Source organism: Trematosphaeria pertusa (genome assembly GCF_010094035.1).
Source record: "Trematosphaeria pertusa strain CBS 122368 unplaced genomic scaffold BU26scaffold_16, whole genome shotgun sequence".
In the NCBI taxonomy this organism is placed as follows: Eukaryota; Fungi; Ascomycota; class Dothideomycetes; order Pleosporales; family Trematosphaeriaceae; genus Trematosphaeria; species Trematosphaeria pertusa.
Genome location: NW_022987227.1, coordinates 145,734 through 161,144, shown reverse-complemented (window position 1 = coordinate 161,144; position 15,411 = coordinate 145,734). Strand labels below are relative to the sequence as shown.

The 15,411-nt window shown below is 55.1% G+C and overlaps 6 protein-coding genes across 6 annotated transcripts; 3 read left to right on the top strand and 3 right to left on the bottom strand.

Moving 5' to 3' along the window:
• Positions 1-32: 32 nt before the first annotated feature.
• BU26DRAFT_608980 (uncharacterized protein) lies at positions 33-2,941 on the bottom strand (the record flags this gene model as incomplete). The annotated part of the gene is made up of 2 exons (XM_033835890.1): positions 33-2,509; positions 2,560-2,941. The coding sequence occupies 2 exons, from the start codon at positions 2,939-2,941 to the stop codon at positions 33-35; spliced, it is 2,859 nt and encodes a 952-aa protein (XP_033678624.1).
• Positions 2,942-3,168: 227 nt separating this feature from the next.
• BU26DRAFT_523218 (mitochondrial ribosomal protein 10) lies at positions 3,169-3,984 on the top strand. The gene is made up of 3 exons (XM_033829989.1): positions 3,169-3,391; positions 3,537-3,616; positions 3,664-3,984. Exons 1-3 carry the CDS (start codon positions 3,256-3,258, stop codon positions 3,748-3,750), a joined length of 303 nt encoding a protein of 100 aa, XP_033678623.1. The 5' UTR covers positions 3,169-3,255; the 3' UTR covers positions 3,751-3,984.
• A 604-nt stretch (positions 3,985-4,588) lies between these two features.
• BU26DRAFT_523216 (uncharacterized protein) lies at positions 4,589-6,578 on the top strand. The gene is made up of 2 exons (XM_033829988.1): positions 4,589-5,268; positions 5,332-6,578. Exons 1-2 carry the CDS (start codon positions 5,061-5,063, stop codon positions 6,174-6,176), a joined length of 1,053 nt encoding a protein of 350 aa, XP_033678622.1. The 5' UTR covers positions 4,589-5,060; the 3' UTR covers positions 6,177-6,578.
• Positions 6,579-6,697: 119 nt separating this feature from the next.
• BU26DRAFT_608977 (uncharacterized protein) lies at positions 6,698-8,526 on the bottom strand (the record flags this gene model as incomplete). Its single annotated transcript, XM_033835889.1, has 2 exons — positions 6,698-6,716; positions 6,818-8,526. 2 exons carry the CDS (start codon positions 8,524-8,526, stop codon positions 6,698-6,700), a joined length of 1,728 nt encoding a protein of 575 aa, XP_033678621.1.
• A 254-nt stretch (positions 8,527-8,780) lies between these two features.
• On the bottom strand, positions 8,781-10,385 carry BU26DRAFT_569543 (acyl-CoA dehydrogenase NM domain-like protein; the record flags this gene model as incomplete). The annotated part of the gene is made up of 9 exons (XM_033833902.1): positions 8,781-8,837; positions 8,889-8,984; positions 9,041-9,364; positions 9,411-9,663; positions 9,712-9,801; positions 9,858-9,943; positions 9,996-10,053; positions 10,100-10,257; positions 10,308-10,385. 9 exons carry the CDS (start codon positions 10,383-10,385, stop codon positions 8,781-8,783), a joined length of 1,200 nt encoding a protein of 399 aa, XP_033678620.1.
• Positions 10,386-10,887: 502 nt separating this feature from the next.
• Positions 10,888-15,073, top strand: BU26DRAFT_492270 (uncharacterized protein). Its single transcript, XM_033826111.1, has 3 exons — positions 10,888-11,233; positions 11,288-11,375; positions 11,424-15,073. Exons 1-3 carry the CDS (start codon positions 11,058-11,060, stop codon positions 14,721-14,723), a joined length of 3,564 nt encoding a protein of 1,187 aa, XP_033678619.1. The 5' UTR covers positions 10,888-11,057; the 3' UTR covers positions 14,724-15,073.
• The last annotated feature ends 338 nt before the right edge of the window (positions 15,074-15,411 follow it).

The window sequence follows — 15,411 nt, the reverse complement described above, 5'->3', positions numbered from 1 at the left end:
CCAATTCGCGTTCCTCAACCCACGCCGCTGTGCTACAGCTTCCGTCCTCTTCGTCTGGGTAGCCCCGTCTCCACGCCCTTACTCGAGGGTACAACAACAGCTGGCATCGGGATACCCTTCTTAGGCGTCCCGGCGGCAATGCTACCCCTTCGCTGGTTCTCCTTCCCGTCTGCAACGACCGCAGACCCCGGCTGCGGTAGCTTGACTTTCCTGGGCGTCGCTAGCCGGCTTTTTCGTTCTTTTGTGACGGCTTTAGTGGGTTCAATGCCTACAGGCACGACGTCTAGAACTGGAAGCTTGTCCATGGGCGCTGAGGGTGCCGGATCCGGGGTAGAAGTTGAGGCGACGGGCATCTTCTTCAGCTTGCTGGATCTAGGCTTCGGGAGGCGCTGATGCTGTGAATGCGATTGCGATTGCGCTTGAGCAGCGTCTTTCTCCTCTTGGACAGCATCGGGCAGGAGAGATACAGTGGCCAGGAGGCCTTTTCCAGGTGTACCGTTAGCAGTACCTAGGCCACGAACGCGTCGGATATTTGGCGTAGAATTCTTGTCCTTCGATGACTTTGACTTCGATTTCACGCTGGGAGTAGACACAGGAGCCGGCAAGCTGAGTTCATCTGGGCTGGCGAGGGATTCTGCTTCCGCCAGCATGTTTGCCATGGTGTCTGTGCCTTCTTGATAATACGCCAACTGTTCATCCCAGCGAACATACTTCTTCCCGTTCACCATCGCCGGATCAGCTTCGATGGTAAGGTCATCTGCCGAACGAGATGCGGCGTCATTCGCAAGCTTCAGAAGACGGACGCCGACTGCCATTGCACCTTGCTTGTTCTTGCGGGTGTTGGCTCGCGTCAGGAGACTCAGCTCTTGCGCATCTGTCTTCTTAAGCACGATATGGTCACTGCCATTGCGCCCGACTGCGATCTTAGGAGGCCCGACCTGCTGCGCGGCTGACGCTGGAGCGGGAAGACGAGATTTTCGTGTGCGGGATGACCTCCTCGAGCTGCGTGGCACTTTCGTGTCTTCAACGCCCTCCGTGTCTGCTTGGTCTTGTGATAGCGATAAAGGAGCATGCTGCTCCGCAGCATTTAGCGTGAGAGTCTGCGATAAATCCAGCGTGGTGTCGTTATCGTATTTCGAGGGAGAGTTAGGGTCCTTGTCTTCTAGAACCTTGCGGGGAGATGCCAGTGCATGACGCACGACATCTGAGTCACGCCGATTTTGAAGAGATTCGCGACGCGCCATGCTGGCGGCTTTGTTTGCCCTGTTTGCCGCAGCACGCGAGAGAAAGTCTTTCAAGAGCGCTGTGTCGTCGTCCAAAGCTATCGTCATAGTGGTGTCTTCTGGTCCGGGCTCAGCGGCAGCAGGCGGCGACGGGGATCGCAATTTTCGCGGCGTAGGCTCCCTCGAAGAAGGCACAGAGGGACCCAGAGTAAGCCCGGCGGCGATATCGTCTACCGCGATTTCTTGAGTTTCCGTGGTTGGGGTTCCAGCTGTGGCGTGACGCTCTGTGTCCGCCGTCTCCTGATGGGTAGCACCTGCAACGTTTTCCGAAGTGGCGTCTTCTGCTATTGTAGCGTTGTTCGCCGTCAACTCCTGCTGCGCTTCTGGTGCGGCCAATGATCCCGTTTGGATTCGTTGTTGCTCTGTTTTTTGGTCTTGCTGAAGGTCCAGCTGCAGGGATGCCTCTGTAAAGTTCTCCTCTTCGGGCAACTCTTCCCGTGTGTCGGAATCGGTGCCGCTGTCTCCCTCCTCCTGCTGCAGATCAAGGAAAGCGAACGTAGTTTCGGACACTCCATAGTCCCCGTTTTCCTCGGGATGATTGGGGGGATCTATTGATCCTTCATGGAGTTCATCGTCAAATAACGAAGGATACGACACCCGAACCACCTGCACCGCATGAGTGTCCACCTTTGCCTCCTCTGCGTACCGCTCCCCCTCTGCCTCTCGTGTTGGGAGACCCTCCTGTTCCGAGGAGATAACTTCTTCCATGTCCAAAGCCTTAACGGCGTCTTGAACTGCGGCGTCTCCGGCGCATGCCTCAGAGGTCTCGTCTTGCTCATCTGCAGGAATAATGATTTTCTCAGCTTCAGCCTCAGTCGGTCGGGGCAGCCGAGCACAATCTACGACTTCAAATGATTCCACGGGTGCGACAAGAGGATCGACCTTGGCCGGAGAGCGGAATAATCGGACAAGCGTAGCGTCCTGATCGGCTTCGGGTTCGAGTGAGGCAGGGCGGTTGTCGCCTTGATAGGCCGAGATGCCCTCAGCTTCGCGAACGGGACGCTCATCCTGATCCTCTTCGACAGAGAAGGTAAAGGTTGCCCTTCTGTCCTTGCCATCGGGTGGTAGCACTAGCGGAAGCGCTGTATCCCCCGATTCGTGCATGTCAACCTCGGGAAAGCTGCTATTGCTGACGTTTACATGGATTGTGTCTTGAATTTCATCGCGAGAGTCGTTCGTGTCTTCGACATTGTTAGCGGAGGGCTCGGTGGGCATTGTTTTCTTGCCTATGAGCTATTTAGCATTCCGTTTGAGCATGTATCGGACGGACGCCTACGCGGAAGCACGCTTTTCCTGCGATCCCAGCGCGTAGCTTTGAACGTGCGCTTTCTGCCAGTTCGCAAGGTGGCCGACTTCTCCATTGCCTTGGGGCTCATGTGCTGTAGCTTCTTCACGGCTCTTGACCGCGAATCGCGCTCCTGTTCCTCTTCCTCGTCTTCGTCCGGCGTCGCAGTGTTTGCTGCACGCGACCTCATGGAATATCTGCGCCAAACTTTCTTGTGTCTTCCCTCTCCCGTGACCTTTGTCTCTTGTTTACGCTCCCACGCCCGAGGCACCTTGGCTATAGGAAGGGCAGTCGGGTTGAGGAAAGCGGCATCGGTGTCGTCCCATGTCTGCTCGAAGCTCGACGGCGCGGTCCCGCGCGGTGTGGGCGCCATTGCGGCGGTATTAGGATAGAACTGCTCGGTCAGATAGCAATGGCAACGACATGCAGTCATAAATCCAGGCAGAAGAATGGTGGCCTTCTGTAGCGAGTGACAGTGGCATGGGTCGGCGTGGTAGGCAACGAGACCAAAACAAACAGACCCGCCAGTGCACGCTAGCAGGGGTGCTGCCGCGCTAGGCTGCTTTGGCACTTTTTCGAGAGCTTCAACACCCGCCTGGCCTTCACGCATCTCCGCACACTTCGTCCACGGTGCCGACCGGTCCATTCCAGCGGCTTTCTGATACCCCGTCGACGCGCATCTCCGCAATGGTGCCAAAACCGCAAAATGCGACCGTCCAAGCCGCTACCCACCGCCCGTTACCGCCGCTCCCGAAGCTCCGCGTTCGACGACCGAACAAGCCCGAGGCGAATCCGTGCTTAGGTATAATGTCATCGGTTTTGGGTATGTCTACTAGTTTGTGCTCTTTGGTGGTCATCATTTTGGAATGAGGCGCCGTAGAATGGCAAACGATGTGCCGTAGAGGAGGATACTATACGAGGACGGCGCAGAGGAGATATATGGCAGATTGCTGATGTTCCTATCACAGGATGCTGGGCGTCGTCAGGATACAGCATTCAGGGCTGTGTACAGCTGGAGCAGAAGCTACGGCAATGCATGGACTCGCCGGTATGTGTTTACTCATACCTGTGGCAGCAGTCGCTCACAGTATGCAGCGAAATCCAAACCAGAAGAAGAACAACATCAACTACCACCTCTCGCGCATGTATCCGAAGATTATCGGCCCCCACAAGCGGAACTAGGTCACATACCGCGGCCTCTCGGATCCTGTACATCACCTGTATATTTCGCGATACGGCGGAAGGTTGCTATATCAAGGCATCTATGCATCGGAGGAGTCACCGCTGTACTTTGGCATTAGGAAGACGTTTGGGAATACCAACCTAGGGTTGCAGAGCTGCAGTTGTACCAAGAGTTGGTTCTCGTTACGTCTGCAAAATATACTCATCGACAGATTATACTATACTATATCTTCACGCTCCACAATCTCTGGAACTGGTCACTGACGCGAGGAACACTCAGCCGCGGGCTCGACAATATTGCGCACACGCGATGTGGACCGACGCGCGGCGGTGTTCTCCGAGAGAATAGAAGCGTCCATAGATCCTCCAGATCGCGTATGCCAGATAGCGCTGGACTTCCCCATCCAAGAACGAGAAAATCAGTGTACAGCCGCAAGAGTCCGATGGGAAGGGGTGTTCACCATAGCCTTCCTGGGCAATGCGGGGCGTCAGAGCTTTGAGTCCTCCCTTGATCGAGGCCAGGATGCGATTCTCCAAGGCTCGGTTGCCTCAGGTGTCTCGTCGCACAGCCTCCACTCCATGAGGCTCTGCGGCTCCCATTCAAGGGCGCCTGTACCACCGTCGCTTCCCTGTCGCCGATCCAGCAGCTCGATTTTGCTCAAGACAACGAGCCAGCCACACATCCGAGCAACTATCGGATAGCGTTCTAGAGTTCGGGTTCTTCTGCGCCTTCAAAGGGATGCTCTCAACCATTCTACGTCTGTGGATCTATATTTGTGATCTATATTTGTGCACTGCACAAGACGCATTCTGTGAGTGGTCAGCCCAGACTTTACCCAAAGCAATCAGCCGCAGCTTGGCGGCGAAGCAGCTCACATCTCCAACCACTTGCCTTTAGCGAGCTCACTTTTCTGCGTGTGGCCCGGCGGGTTGGAGAGGGAGTGCTTGAGCAGTCAGCATGCTCTTTATTCGCCCGACGGTCTCCCAAGGTGACGCTTACAGCCCGCATCATGCCGTACCACAGCATGACCCTGGGCTCACGACGATGCCGCAACGAACGCCATTCGATCGACAGGGCAGCGCCCCGAAGTGGTGGCTGCAGCCAACGTCAACCATCGCGGGCTTGAGCTTGCGCGCTGCTCAGCCTTTCTGTACATAACACAGCTGCCCTCGCCTGATCACCGCGTTCTTTTGCACTCCTCACACTTCGCTTCAGCTATACGCTGATCGTCTACAGTTTCTCGCACGGCATGACGCTCTGAGGTCCACGCACCTGCATAGCACGTATCCGCCCGGATGGATTTAACATAATGTTTACACACATAATATGCGCCTTTCTCGCACCAGCGCTCGCAGCCGCCGCAGCCTTCCCGTGGGCACCTCCACAGCCAACTCTCGTCGTTCCGGCACCAGATAACTGGAGTCCCGCTCCAACTAAAGCACCACATGTCGGCGCCATCGAGCTCTTCAGGCGCGCTGGCCTAGACAACACATGTGGATTTATATCCGGCATTTCCAGTAAGCCGACAGCGCAGCAATATACTTGAACACCTTCAGACCCGTGTTCTAACCATTCCAAAGCATCATCCTTAACATGTTACAACTCCGACTATGTCTGCGCAACGAACACCTACTACGGCGTCCACGGCTGCTGCGACCCAAATGACATGTCCGCATGCAGCATTCCCACAACATGCATCCCCAGCAGCTTGATGTCCGCCAGCTGCACCAACTCGGTCTGCTCTGACAACGGCTACATTGCAAAATGCACCGGCACCGAGGCGCCGAATTGCTACGAGTGGCTCTACGTTTATTCGACGGAGAGAACGACGACGTTGACCGAGTACGGATGTGCTGCCGAGGCAGCTACTATGGTTATTGAGCGCACATGGAGTGGAATGGTCACTACTGCAGCACGCTCAGAATTGCAGGCTTCGGGGACAGAAGGCTCGGGGCCGACTAAGACGACCGCGTCGAGCACGACGACAGATGTGCCCGCGACTACATCTCCGACAGCTATGCAGGACACCGAGCACAAGTCCAAATCAAACAACACTGGCGCCATCGTCGGCGGCGCAATAGGTGGTCTCATAGTCCTGGGCGCCATCGCCTGGGGCATCGTCTACCTCATCCTGCGAAACCGACGACTCGAACGCGAGGCCGCCACTGTCGCCCATCAATCATGGATCAGCGGGCAGTCAGGACCAGCTCCAGGTGTTACAGAGTTTAATCCGAATGGGTTTATGAGTGGCATGAGCGCAGCGGCATACGATGAGCAGCAGCACAAAGCGTGGAGTCCACATAAGGTGCATCATTCACCAAACAATTCGATGTCGCCGGAATGTGCTGGGCAAGGAGCGACCTTGTTTGGGGTTGTGGAGACGGCGGGGACGCCTGTGCACGAGGCGCCGACTTATGAACGATGAAGCGTATTTTCGGTGTACGGGTCTGGGAATGGGATATTAACAGTATGGATATGGCTTTCCTTGGAGGATATAGATCAGCAACGCATCGGTTATTCCGCATAGCGCATATGGGCATGGACACAGGACTGAGGCATAATGGCGTTCGTTAGCTGGCTCTCACGGTGGGGGATCTCTCCGGATATACGACGTGCGTAACAGCCACCCTGGGGGTCTTCGCCGGTGCGTACAATAGAACGTATAGTTAGCTGAGCGATCTTACTTATTTGTACGGCGAGCCCTTAAACCTGGAGAATTCCCTACTGCAAGAGGCTGGGACTATACCCTGGGATATTTGGCCCTACAGCATTGAACATCGGATACAAAGCTAGCATCACCTATGGGAATTGTTGTTCGAAGACGAAGATATTAATTATATTGCTTTGCGTTGCGTGCGCTGCTCCTATGTAATGATACTTTACCATGTCAAGTTGCGAGTCTGAATTTCTACCACCCTCCGTTCCATCTGGATATCAGCCAGCCAATTAAAAAATATTCAATACTCTATCCAATTTCATCAACGAAAGAGATGTACACGCCAAATTCTATCATAAAAAGATCAAACCCCAAACATCCAAAAGCAAACCAGACTGCGGACTGCCTACTCCATTGACCCCCGATGCGAAATCTTCTGCACGACTTCCCATTCCACAGCATCCGCATCAACTTCCACCCACTGCTCCTCCAAAAACTCCAGCGGCACATCTTCCATCTGCGCCGCGGCCTCAGTCTTTGCAACGGCCTTCTTGGCTCGCACGTCTTTCGTCTTCACCCCGGCCTGGGTCTTCAGGTCAGGCTTCGTAGCCCACGCCATCTTGTCCCCCGCCCGCCCTGCCTCACCACCACCGGCACACACCGAAATCTTCACCCCTTTTTTTCTCTGCGCCTTCTGTGGCTCTTCTTGTTTCCCACCCATCGTCTCCTTAGAACCCATCGCACCCCTCTTCCTTGCACTAGCGTTATCCGTCGCAGGAGCGTCCTCCTTGCCCTTTTCCTGCTCTTTTTCCTTGGGCAGAGACGTTAGATCTGACTTTGTAACACTAGTATTCTTTGTCGCAGGAGCCGTCTTGCCCTGTCCCTGCTCCTGATCCTGATCCTGATCCTTTTCCATGGCCAGCTCCGCCTCCCGCTCCTCCTTTCGTTTCTGGAGCAAGGCTTTATAGGCGGTGATGAAAGGGTGCTCGGCCTTTGGCTCATCATCGATATCGTCGTCGTCATCGTCGTCGCTGAAGGTTTTCGGGACGTACCTCTCCGCCTCCACCTTCTCCCCTTCTTGCTTGGCATCAGACATCACACCTTCATCACTCTTCCTCTCCTCCTCCGCTCTCCGTGCCTCCTCAAGCCAATGCTCAGTCCTCCTACGACTCATCTCAAACCTCTCATTCGCCACCGTCAGGTTGTTGTTGGCGTGGCTGTTCTCCTCGAGATACCTACCCTGCTCGCATGCGCTGAACCACAGCTCTGATGTTGGTATGTTCTCGTAATCTTGGCCCGGTGCTGGTGTGCCCCATTGCTCATGCCAGGCTTGCTCGCGCCTTTGGAGGGCGATGTGGAAGTCATTAGGGCTGACACAGAGCCGGTTGTAATCCCAATAGGCTCGAAAGTGGTTTTCAGGAATAGTAGGGGATCTAGAAGGGCTAGGAGCGGTAGGTCCGATAGGAGCAGGTGTAGTAGGGGGCGAGGTATCCTTGGACTCAGACTCCTTTTCAGCGAAGAAGGCCAGGTTCTCCCGAATGCTATCAGCCACAGCTTCCGTAGTTTCCGGTGCTCCTTTCAAAGGGTTCTCCGTTGGCCGAACGAAGGAGACTGCATTGTTACGCTTATGCCTCCGCTGGGACGGGATCGGGCCCAGGGGTCGATTGACCGGATCGTCTGGCCACGGCGGCCCGCCCAGACCCAGAGCAGCGACGGGGTCTTTGCGGGCTTCGTAGGCTCTGTAAGCATCTGAGGAGGACGAGGGATTGAGAGGTCGCATAGGTACCCTTCGCAGGCCAGAGGATAATGGCCAGCCGGCCCGATGGTGCGGGTTGGACACATCGGGAAGCTGATCTTGCCGCTCGGGTGCGTAAGGGGTTGGTGAGCGGACAATAGGAGCTGTTGGCGTAGGGGAGCAAGGAATTGAGGCAAAGGAGACCTTCTGCGCAGGCTTGTGCGGCTCAATTGGCGCTTTGGAGGCCTGCGCGAGCGTGGCTGGCTCGTCTACTGCTAACAGTACGGCGCTGTACAGGTTGTAGGCCTCCAAAGGGTCTTCCGGAGTAGAAAGTGAAGGAAGGCGTTCTCGAGGCCAGCCGTCGTGGGACGTTGGGTGATCCATTGTGAATTTTGCTGATGAATGAGGAGCAGACGAGAGGAATTAGGAGGGAGGTGTCGGAGGTGATTTCAATCGTGAGAAATGTTGGGATCCAATATTAAGGTTAGCGCAGGCGTGTTTCATGGTTATGATGTTGTGGGAGAGCTATGGCAATAATATTGAGAGGTTGAGCATGGATAGGCCAAGTCCACCCTCAAGGCATGTGTAGACGTGTGATAAAGGAGTATTGCATGGGAGAATATCTCAAGCCGACTCATTCAATAGCTGCGGGGCAATCCTAAAGCCTTTTCGCCGATGTAGTTCATGATCATTTCCTAATCAAGGTTAAAAAGCATCCTGCTGCCGTTAGGGTTGCCTCGACTTACTCGACTGACAGGAGCAATACGAGGAACAAAAACCTCCCTAAGATATCTCTCGACGTGGTACTCTTGAGCATAACCCATTCCACCATGCGTCAATACCTATCACAGTTAGCAGCGTTAGCCGAGCTTGGGCAGTCTCAGATAGTCTAGCTTACCGCCCGTTCGCACGCAGTAAAGGCAGCCTCTGCAGCTAGATATTTCGCGGAATTACATGCTATTCCAACAGCGTGCTGCGTTATAGAAGAATCTATTCCGCTATTATCGTAAAGCTTCGCGGCATGATATGTGGCCAACTTCGCTGCCTCAAGATGCATGTACGCCGAGGCAAGGGGATGCTGAATGCCCTGGTTCTGTCCTATTGGCCGACCAAATATGTTTCGTTCACGAGCATAATCGGTTGCTCTCTTCAGCGCTGCATAGCCGATGCCGAGAGCCTCCCCAGCAAGAAGACATCGCTCAGCGTTCATGCCGTAGAGCACCTGCCTTCGGTTAGTATCTATTCTTTGACTGAATTTGATTACGTACAATTTTGAAGCCTTGACTTTCCTTGCCGATGAGGGTATCAGCAGGGATGCGGAAGTTGTCAAAGAAGACCTCATTAGCATCGATGGCTCGTCCGCCCATCTTCTTGATTCGTTTCAACTCGATACCAGGGGCAGCTTTATCGATGTCAATGAAGAAGAGACTGAGGCCTTCGGATGGCTTCTTAACGTCCTCCAGTGCGGTTGTTCGAGCGAGGAGAACCATTTTGGTGGCGACCTGCGCAGAAGATATCCATCTACAAAGCTGAGTTGAAGCTTCTGATCACTGCGGAATGTCTGCTTACATCTTTTGGCCCGATATCAGATAGCTGTCGCCGTCCCTTTTGGCAAACGTACGAAGCTTCAGGGTCTCGAGGCCGGTGTTTGGTTCGGTCCTGCAGACAGATTAGCAGTGCAAATCAGCTCGGAATACAGCCCAAGGGAAACACACACGGCGAAACACGTCCTCGTCTTTCCTGAGATCAAGTCCGGAAGCATGTGTCGTCTTTGCTCGGGCGTAGCAAATTTAGCAACGGGCTGGGTATGTTAGCTTACTAGACTGATAGAAGATGGGGTTCAGCCTTCATACTTGTGTAGCATAGACATTAGCATGGATCGACTGAGCTCCCGCTATCCCAGCTCCGCTTCTGTGAAAAATGAGCAACGGCACTCGGACGCCATGGGCCAACCTACTCCGCGATGGTGTGGAGCATCATGGTGGCTTCCGAAATCCCCAAGCCGGCACCCCCAAGGTCTTCGGGCAGCGCAATACCTATCCAGCCATCTTTAGCAAGATCTTTGTGCAGGTCGTGGGGATATTCGCCGGAGTTATCGTGTTCCATCCAGTATTCCTAGGCTTAGTCAACCGGCGTCGAACCGCAAGTGGCGATGGGACACGAACGTCGGGGTATTTCGAGCATATCTTCGAGACGGCTTCCCGTACATCGAGCTGCTCTTGGGTGAACCCGGAAATCTCCATCAGGCGACGAGCAGAAGTTATGGAAAAGCATCTTGGTTGAGTTAATGGGCGTATGCACGGTTTCGCTCTGGAAAGGTGGCAGCTAATGCGTGGAGCTCTTGTTAGCATCGGAGCTTTCGTGAACAGACTGAACGTCATGATATTTGCAGGCCGAAGGACAGGTGATTTTAGATCAATTGAGGTGGAAGAGACGAGATGGAGCGATCAGTGCTGTGACGGGAATAAGCTCCAGATCTATATCCTCGGCCTATGAAGCGGAGAAGACGCCGCGGGCCGTAGCTGCCCAGTGTCCCGGGGACGGCATTCTGCCACACAATTGTAGATAAGTCGACGTCGATTGATACGTCTGCAATACAGAAGCCATCCTGAACGGTCTCGCTCGTCGTTATCAAGCTATCGAGAGGGGTGGTGGTCGAGTGCGGTTAGCGTGCGCACGTGCCATCGTGGACGGTTCGTTTGTTTGGGCTCAACCCGGTCACAACAATCGTCCTCGACCTCTCCACGACATCCGCTCTGCACCGCCAACGCCCTCGAGGCTGCCCAGATCTACTAACACAGGTGCACACGCAATGCCTAGCTAGCCTGGCACACATTTCATCTTTATCCTGACTGTGTTTACCCCGTCGCCAGCGCGTGTTTTGGCCAGATCCACCACCGCACCGCACGCCCACCATGGCTGCCGCACGCAGCAAAGTACCCGCCATTGGGTCCGCGCAATGGCTGCTCGACGAGCGACACCAGTCGAATGACCTTGTGGCGCAAGAGCTGGAAGATTTCGGCTTCTCTGTGCGCAACGAGCTGGAATGGCTCAACGAGCATATGGGGGACATCTTCGCCCAAAACGGACAGTATGTGGCGACAGGCATATTCTCGCGCGCGTCTGGTGCTAAGAGCGACTGCAGGAATCACCTGGACGTGTTCAAAACACCCGGAAAGCTACGCGGAAAGACGCCACGTACGGCCCGCAAGAAGCCGGCCGAGCCTCGCCAGGTGCGCTCTTTCCTCCCGTTTGCGATGAAAGCACTAACACCGCCGCAGCCTCTCGGTGACCTGTTCTCAGCGAACTCGCAGAAGCGACCCAGCCCCGCCGAGCAGAGCCTACGAAACAACCTGCACAAGAACCTCGCAAAGCCGCGGTTCCAAATCGCCGAGGACACGGAAAATGCCGCTCCCGCGCAATCTCCAGACGTGAAGTCACCCGTACCACGGCCCCTCTTCTCGAAAGCACTCGGCACGGGCAAGGAGAACCAGCAGAGTAGTCCAGTCAGGCCAGAGAGCCGGCCGGCCACCAGCCACACCACTGTTCCCGTCCACTTCAGTCCAGTGCATTCTACACAGGACACGGTCATGACCCAAGATGGCGATGATGTCTTTTCTCCTCGAGGCACGCAATCCACCCAGCCTACACAAGCAACGCAGTCATTCGGGCGCTCCATTAGCGCCGACGACGAGCGACGCGATACCGGCGAGTCGTTTGTTTCAGCGAAGGAGGCGTTTGGCAGTAAGAATGCCTCCCAGGAGAATCTTCGCCATGAATTCAAAGACGACGCAATGGATATCGATGACGACAGGCCGGACACGTCGCAATCCGATGTGCAGGACACCGTTATCCGGCACGAGCTGAGCTCAGTTCATGATGAGACTGCTATCCATCACGACATTCCCGAGTTTCCTCAGCCACCCAGGATCATATCGGAGCAATACAGCATTTCTGCCGATACGCAAGACGCCCTCGACACCGCGAATCAACGCGCCCACGCACCCGAGCCCAAGAGTATCTTCGCACCCTCTGAGCCTTTTGCTGGCCCGGTCGATACGCGAATCGCTTCGAATGACGAAGAGCAACACGATGATACCGTAGTTCATCACGAGATCGACGATCAGATGGACATCGATGATGACGTTCGCTCGCCGTCGGATGGCTCCAGCCCCGTGAAACCGCTTGTTAGGAAGAGTAGTCTCACTTTTGCCTCTCTGCCGGCACGAGAGCCTTTGATTGCGAAGAAGAGCATGGGCAATCGCATCTCACGCACGAGCCATGTCGACCAAAGCAAGGTTCGCAGCAGCCAGTTGGGTCGATTTACTGGAGGCAAGAGCCTTGGAGGCTCTCAACTACCACAAACCGACACTCATCACCATGACCCAATGGACTTGGAAGAGGAACGACCGGAACTCCGGAGAGAGGAATCCGAGACCACGAAGCTACATAACAAGACTTCCACGCAACGCCTATACGAGCGCATCAACATGCTCAAGCAGCAGAACGAGGCGCCCAAGCGGATCAGCCAGAATGTCATGTCTTCGCAGCCCTCACAGGCAACGAGCTTTGCCTCTTCCCATACGAAGGAACTTACTCAGCCGTCGCAGCCATCCCAGCCGGTACAGGCTTCTCAATCAGCATATCTGCATCTTCAGGCAGCCCAGCCTGGGAACGATGATGATGACGATGATGATTGGATATCGCCAATCCGGACCACGGCACCGGCACCAAATCCCGCGCGGCCTCCGTTCAGCAAGAGCTACTCGGCCGACACGCGTCCAGCAGCTGAGCCAATCCTTCCTAAGCCTATCTCCGTCTCCAACCCGGATCTTTCGACAGTCGTGGAGTCAACCACTCCGGCTGGCTCCCCGACTGGTAAGAAATACATGGATGGCCCTCTCAGTGCGTCAAAGGCTAAGTTCTATTCAGCTCTTCGTGCGGCAAAGGAGAAGATTATCGGCTCTAGCGCAACAAGTGCCCAAGTGAAGCTTGATGCGCTGACTGAAAGCCCGATGCGACCCAAGCTCAAGGCCCAGTTCTCCACCGAGGACATCTTCAGCCCGAAGCGCACTGAGAAAGCTAGCCATACGCTTTTCTCTCATTTGCGTTCCCCTTCAAAAGAATCCGACAAATCCGGAAAATCGGCAAAGGTCGCCGCAGGACCTGGCAGTCCTATGAAGGACGATGGCCGCCGCACACGCAGCTCCTCCGAGCGCGAGAGACAGAAAGAGAAGGAGGCTCGTGAAAAAGAAATGAAACAGAAGCAACGCGCAGAGGATCGACTGAAGGAGCTACGGGAGAAAGAGCAATCCAAGGCTGCTGCGCACTACCAGAAGACCAAAGCCGCAGCTGCAAAGACGCCAGTTGCTATGTCTTCTCAGCAGAACATCAGACAGGCGGCGGCAGCGGCGACGAAAACTCCCATTTCAGTCTCACATCAGTCGCAGGCTCGACCTGGAATGACGCGGATGAATACCGGGCCTCGGCCACAGGAGCCTGATTCGGCAGACGAGATGCCTCCACCGCCTCCCCCGAAGAGTAACCTCCCAACCACCGCGCACAAGCTGAGAGAGCCAAAGAAGCTTCTCAAAGCTTCTAGCAAGGACACTCTGCCGAAGGCAAAGCCTCAGAAGATCATGGTCAATCTCAACAGCAGCCGATACGGACCTGCTCCTGCAGCCGCGTCGAGAAATGCTCCTCCAGCGGCCCCTAGCGCCCCAGCACCTGCCACCTCTAGAATGGGTCCTCCCGCGCCGAAGCCAGCTCCAGCGGCACCCAAAGTTGCTCCAACTGCAAGGCCTGCTTCGGCTTTGTCTTCAAAGTCGGGAACGTCTTCAAAAGCAGCCCCTGTCGCCGCTAAGTCGGCTTCTCGAATGGGTCGACCACAGCCGCCAAAGGCTGTTGAGAAGCCGGTAGAGAAGCCGAAAGCCCCTGCGCCTCAACCTCGCGCCGACCTCGCGGCTGCTAAGCCCGTGTCCCGCATGCAGACAGTTCAGGATGTAAACCGGATCATCGTGCCCCCAGTCAACCCTGCTAAGCCCGCCAAACGTCCGTTCCAGCCCGAAAATGATGAGCCACTCCATCGACCAGCCAAGCGCCCATCGCAGCAGGCGAAGATGAACCCCATTACGCCTGCACATGCTCAATTCGCAAAGGGCAAGATTCCCTTCGCCGAGCCATCTCAACTACGTCAGCCCCCACAGCCGCAGTATCCTAACGGCGAGGATATCAAGCTGCCAGAGATCATGACCGACTCTGAAGATGAGGACTCGGAGAACGAGTTTGAGCAACCTTCGTGGGTGAATACCCCGAACCTTCGCGAACTCTTGACACAGCAGCAGCTGGTCGATCCCGAGCAGATCTTCGGTCCTATTGCGCCGTTGAATATGGAGCAGGTCTTCCCGAATAAGGAGAGGCACAAACGGTTCCGCGAGCGGACTAGCAGTGCCTATTGGACGAATGATCAGCTTACAGAGGAAGAGAAGCAGAAGGAGCGCGCGGCAAGAGAGCGTATTGTTAGGGAGGGAGCTTGGACCTATAATCCAAGCCCGCGTCCCACTCCTCGCCCCGGTCTCTGACGAGCTCTGGATACGAACAGGGATGCGGTTCATGATGTATACGGCGGATAGCCTATTAGCTGGGTCTACGGTGTTGGCAAAGGAGACTCATGGCGTTGACGGCTGATGAGTAGGATGAAGGTCTCTGTATTGATATTGTGGGACGGTGTTTATATTGCCTCGGCTGCTTTTTGCACCACCGATGTTAGTACATGGCGTTATGGGGGGTTCTGGGAGCGTCGTTCTCCCTCTTGTTACGATGGCACGGCGTTTAATAAGTGGTTGCTGCGCCCTATGCATAGGGCCGCGACGGATTGTTTCTGCATAGCACTGCTTGGTTCAGTAGCATTGGTTAGATGCAAAATGAGGATGCTACTTCTAGTGTTCAATGAGTGCTCTTTCTTGATGGCAAAGTAATTTGTGTTGTTGTCATCTTCCATTACAATGCGGCTCTGGAACAACTTCTTAACCTCACATTCCGTAGAAGCCCGACTAGGGGAGTTCATCTATCCGAGCAATGGCCCTTTCCACCTCAAGGGATGAGTGAAGCCGTTACCTGTTGTTCCTCATTCAGACAGGCTACCACACTTTGACCCGGTCATAGCAACAGCCAGTGTGAATTCACTTCCCAATTAGCTCGAGGTATGCGAGGACCAACAGTTCATCTACCGCAACCGCACTTCTTATAGACCCTAAACTTTCGCGCGCT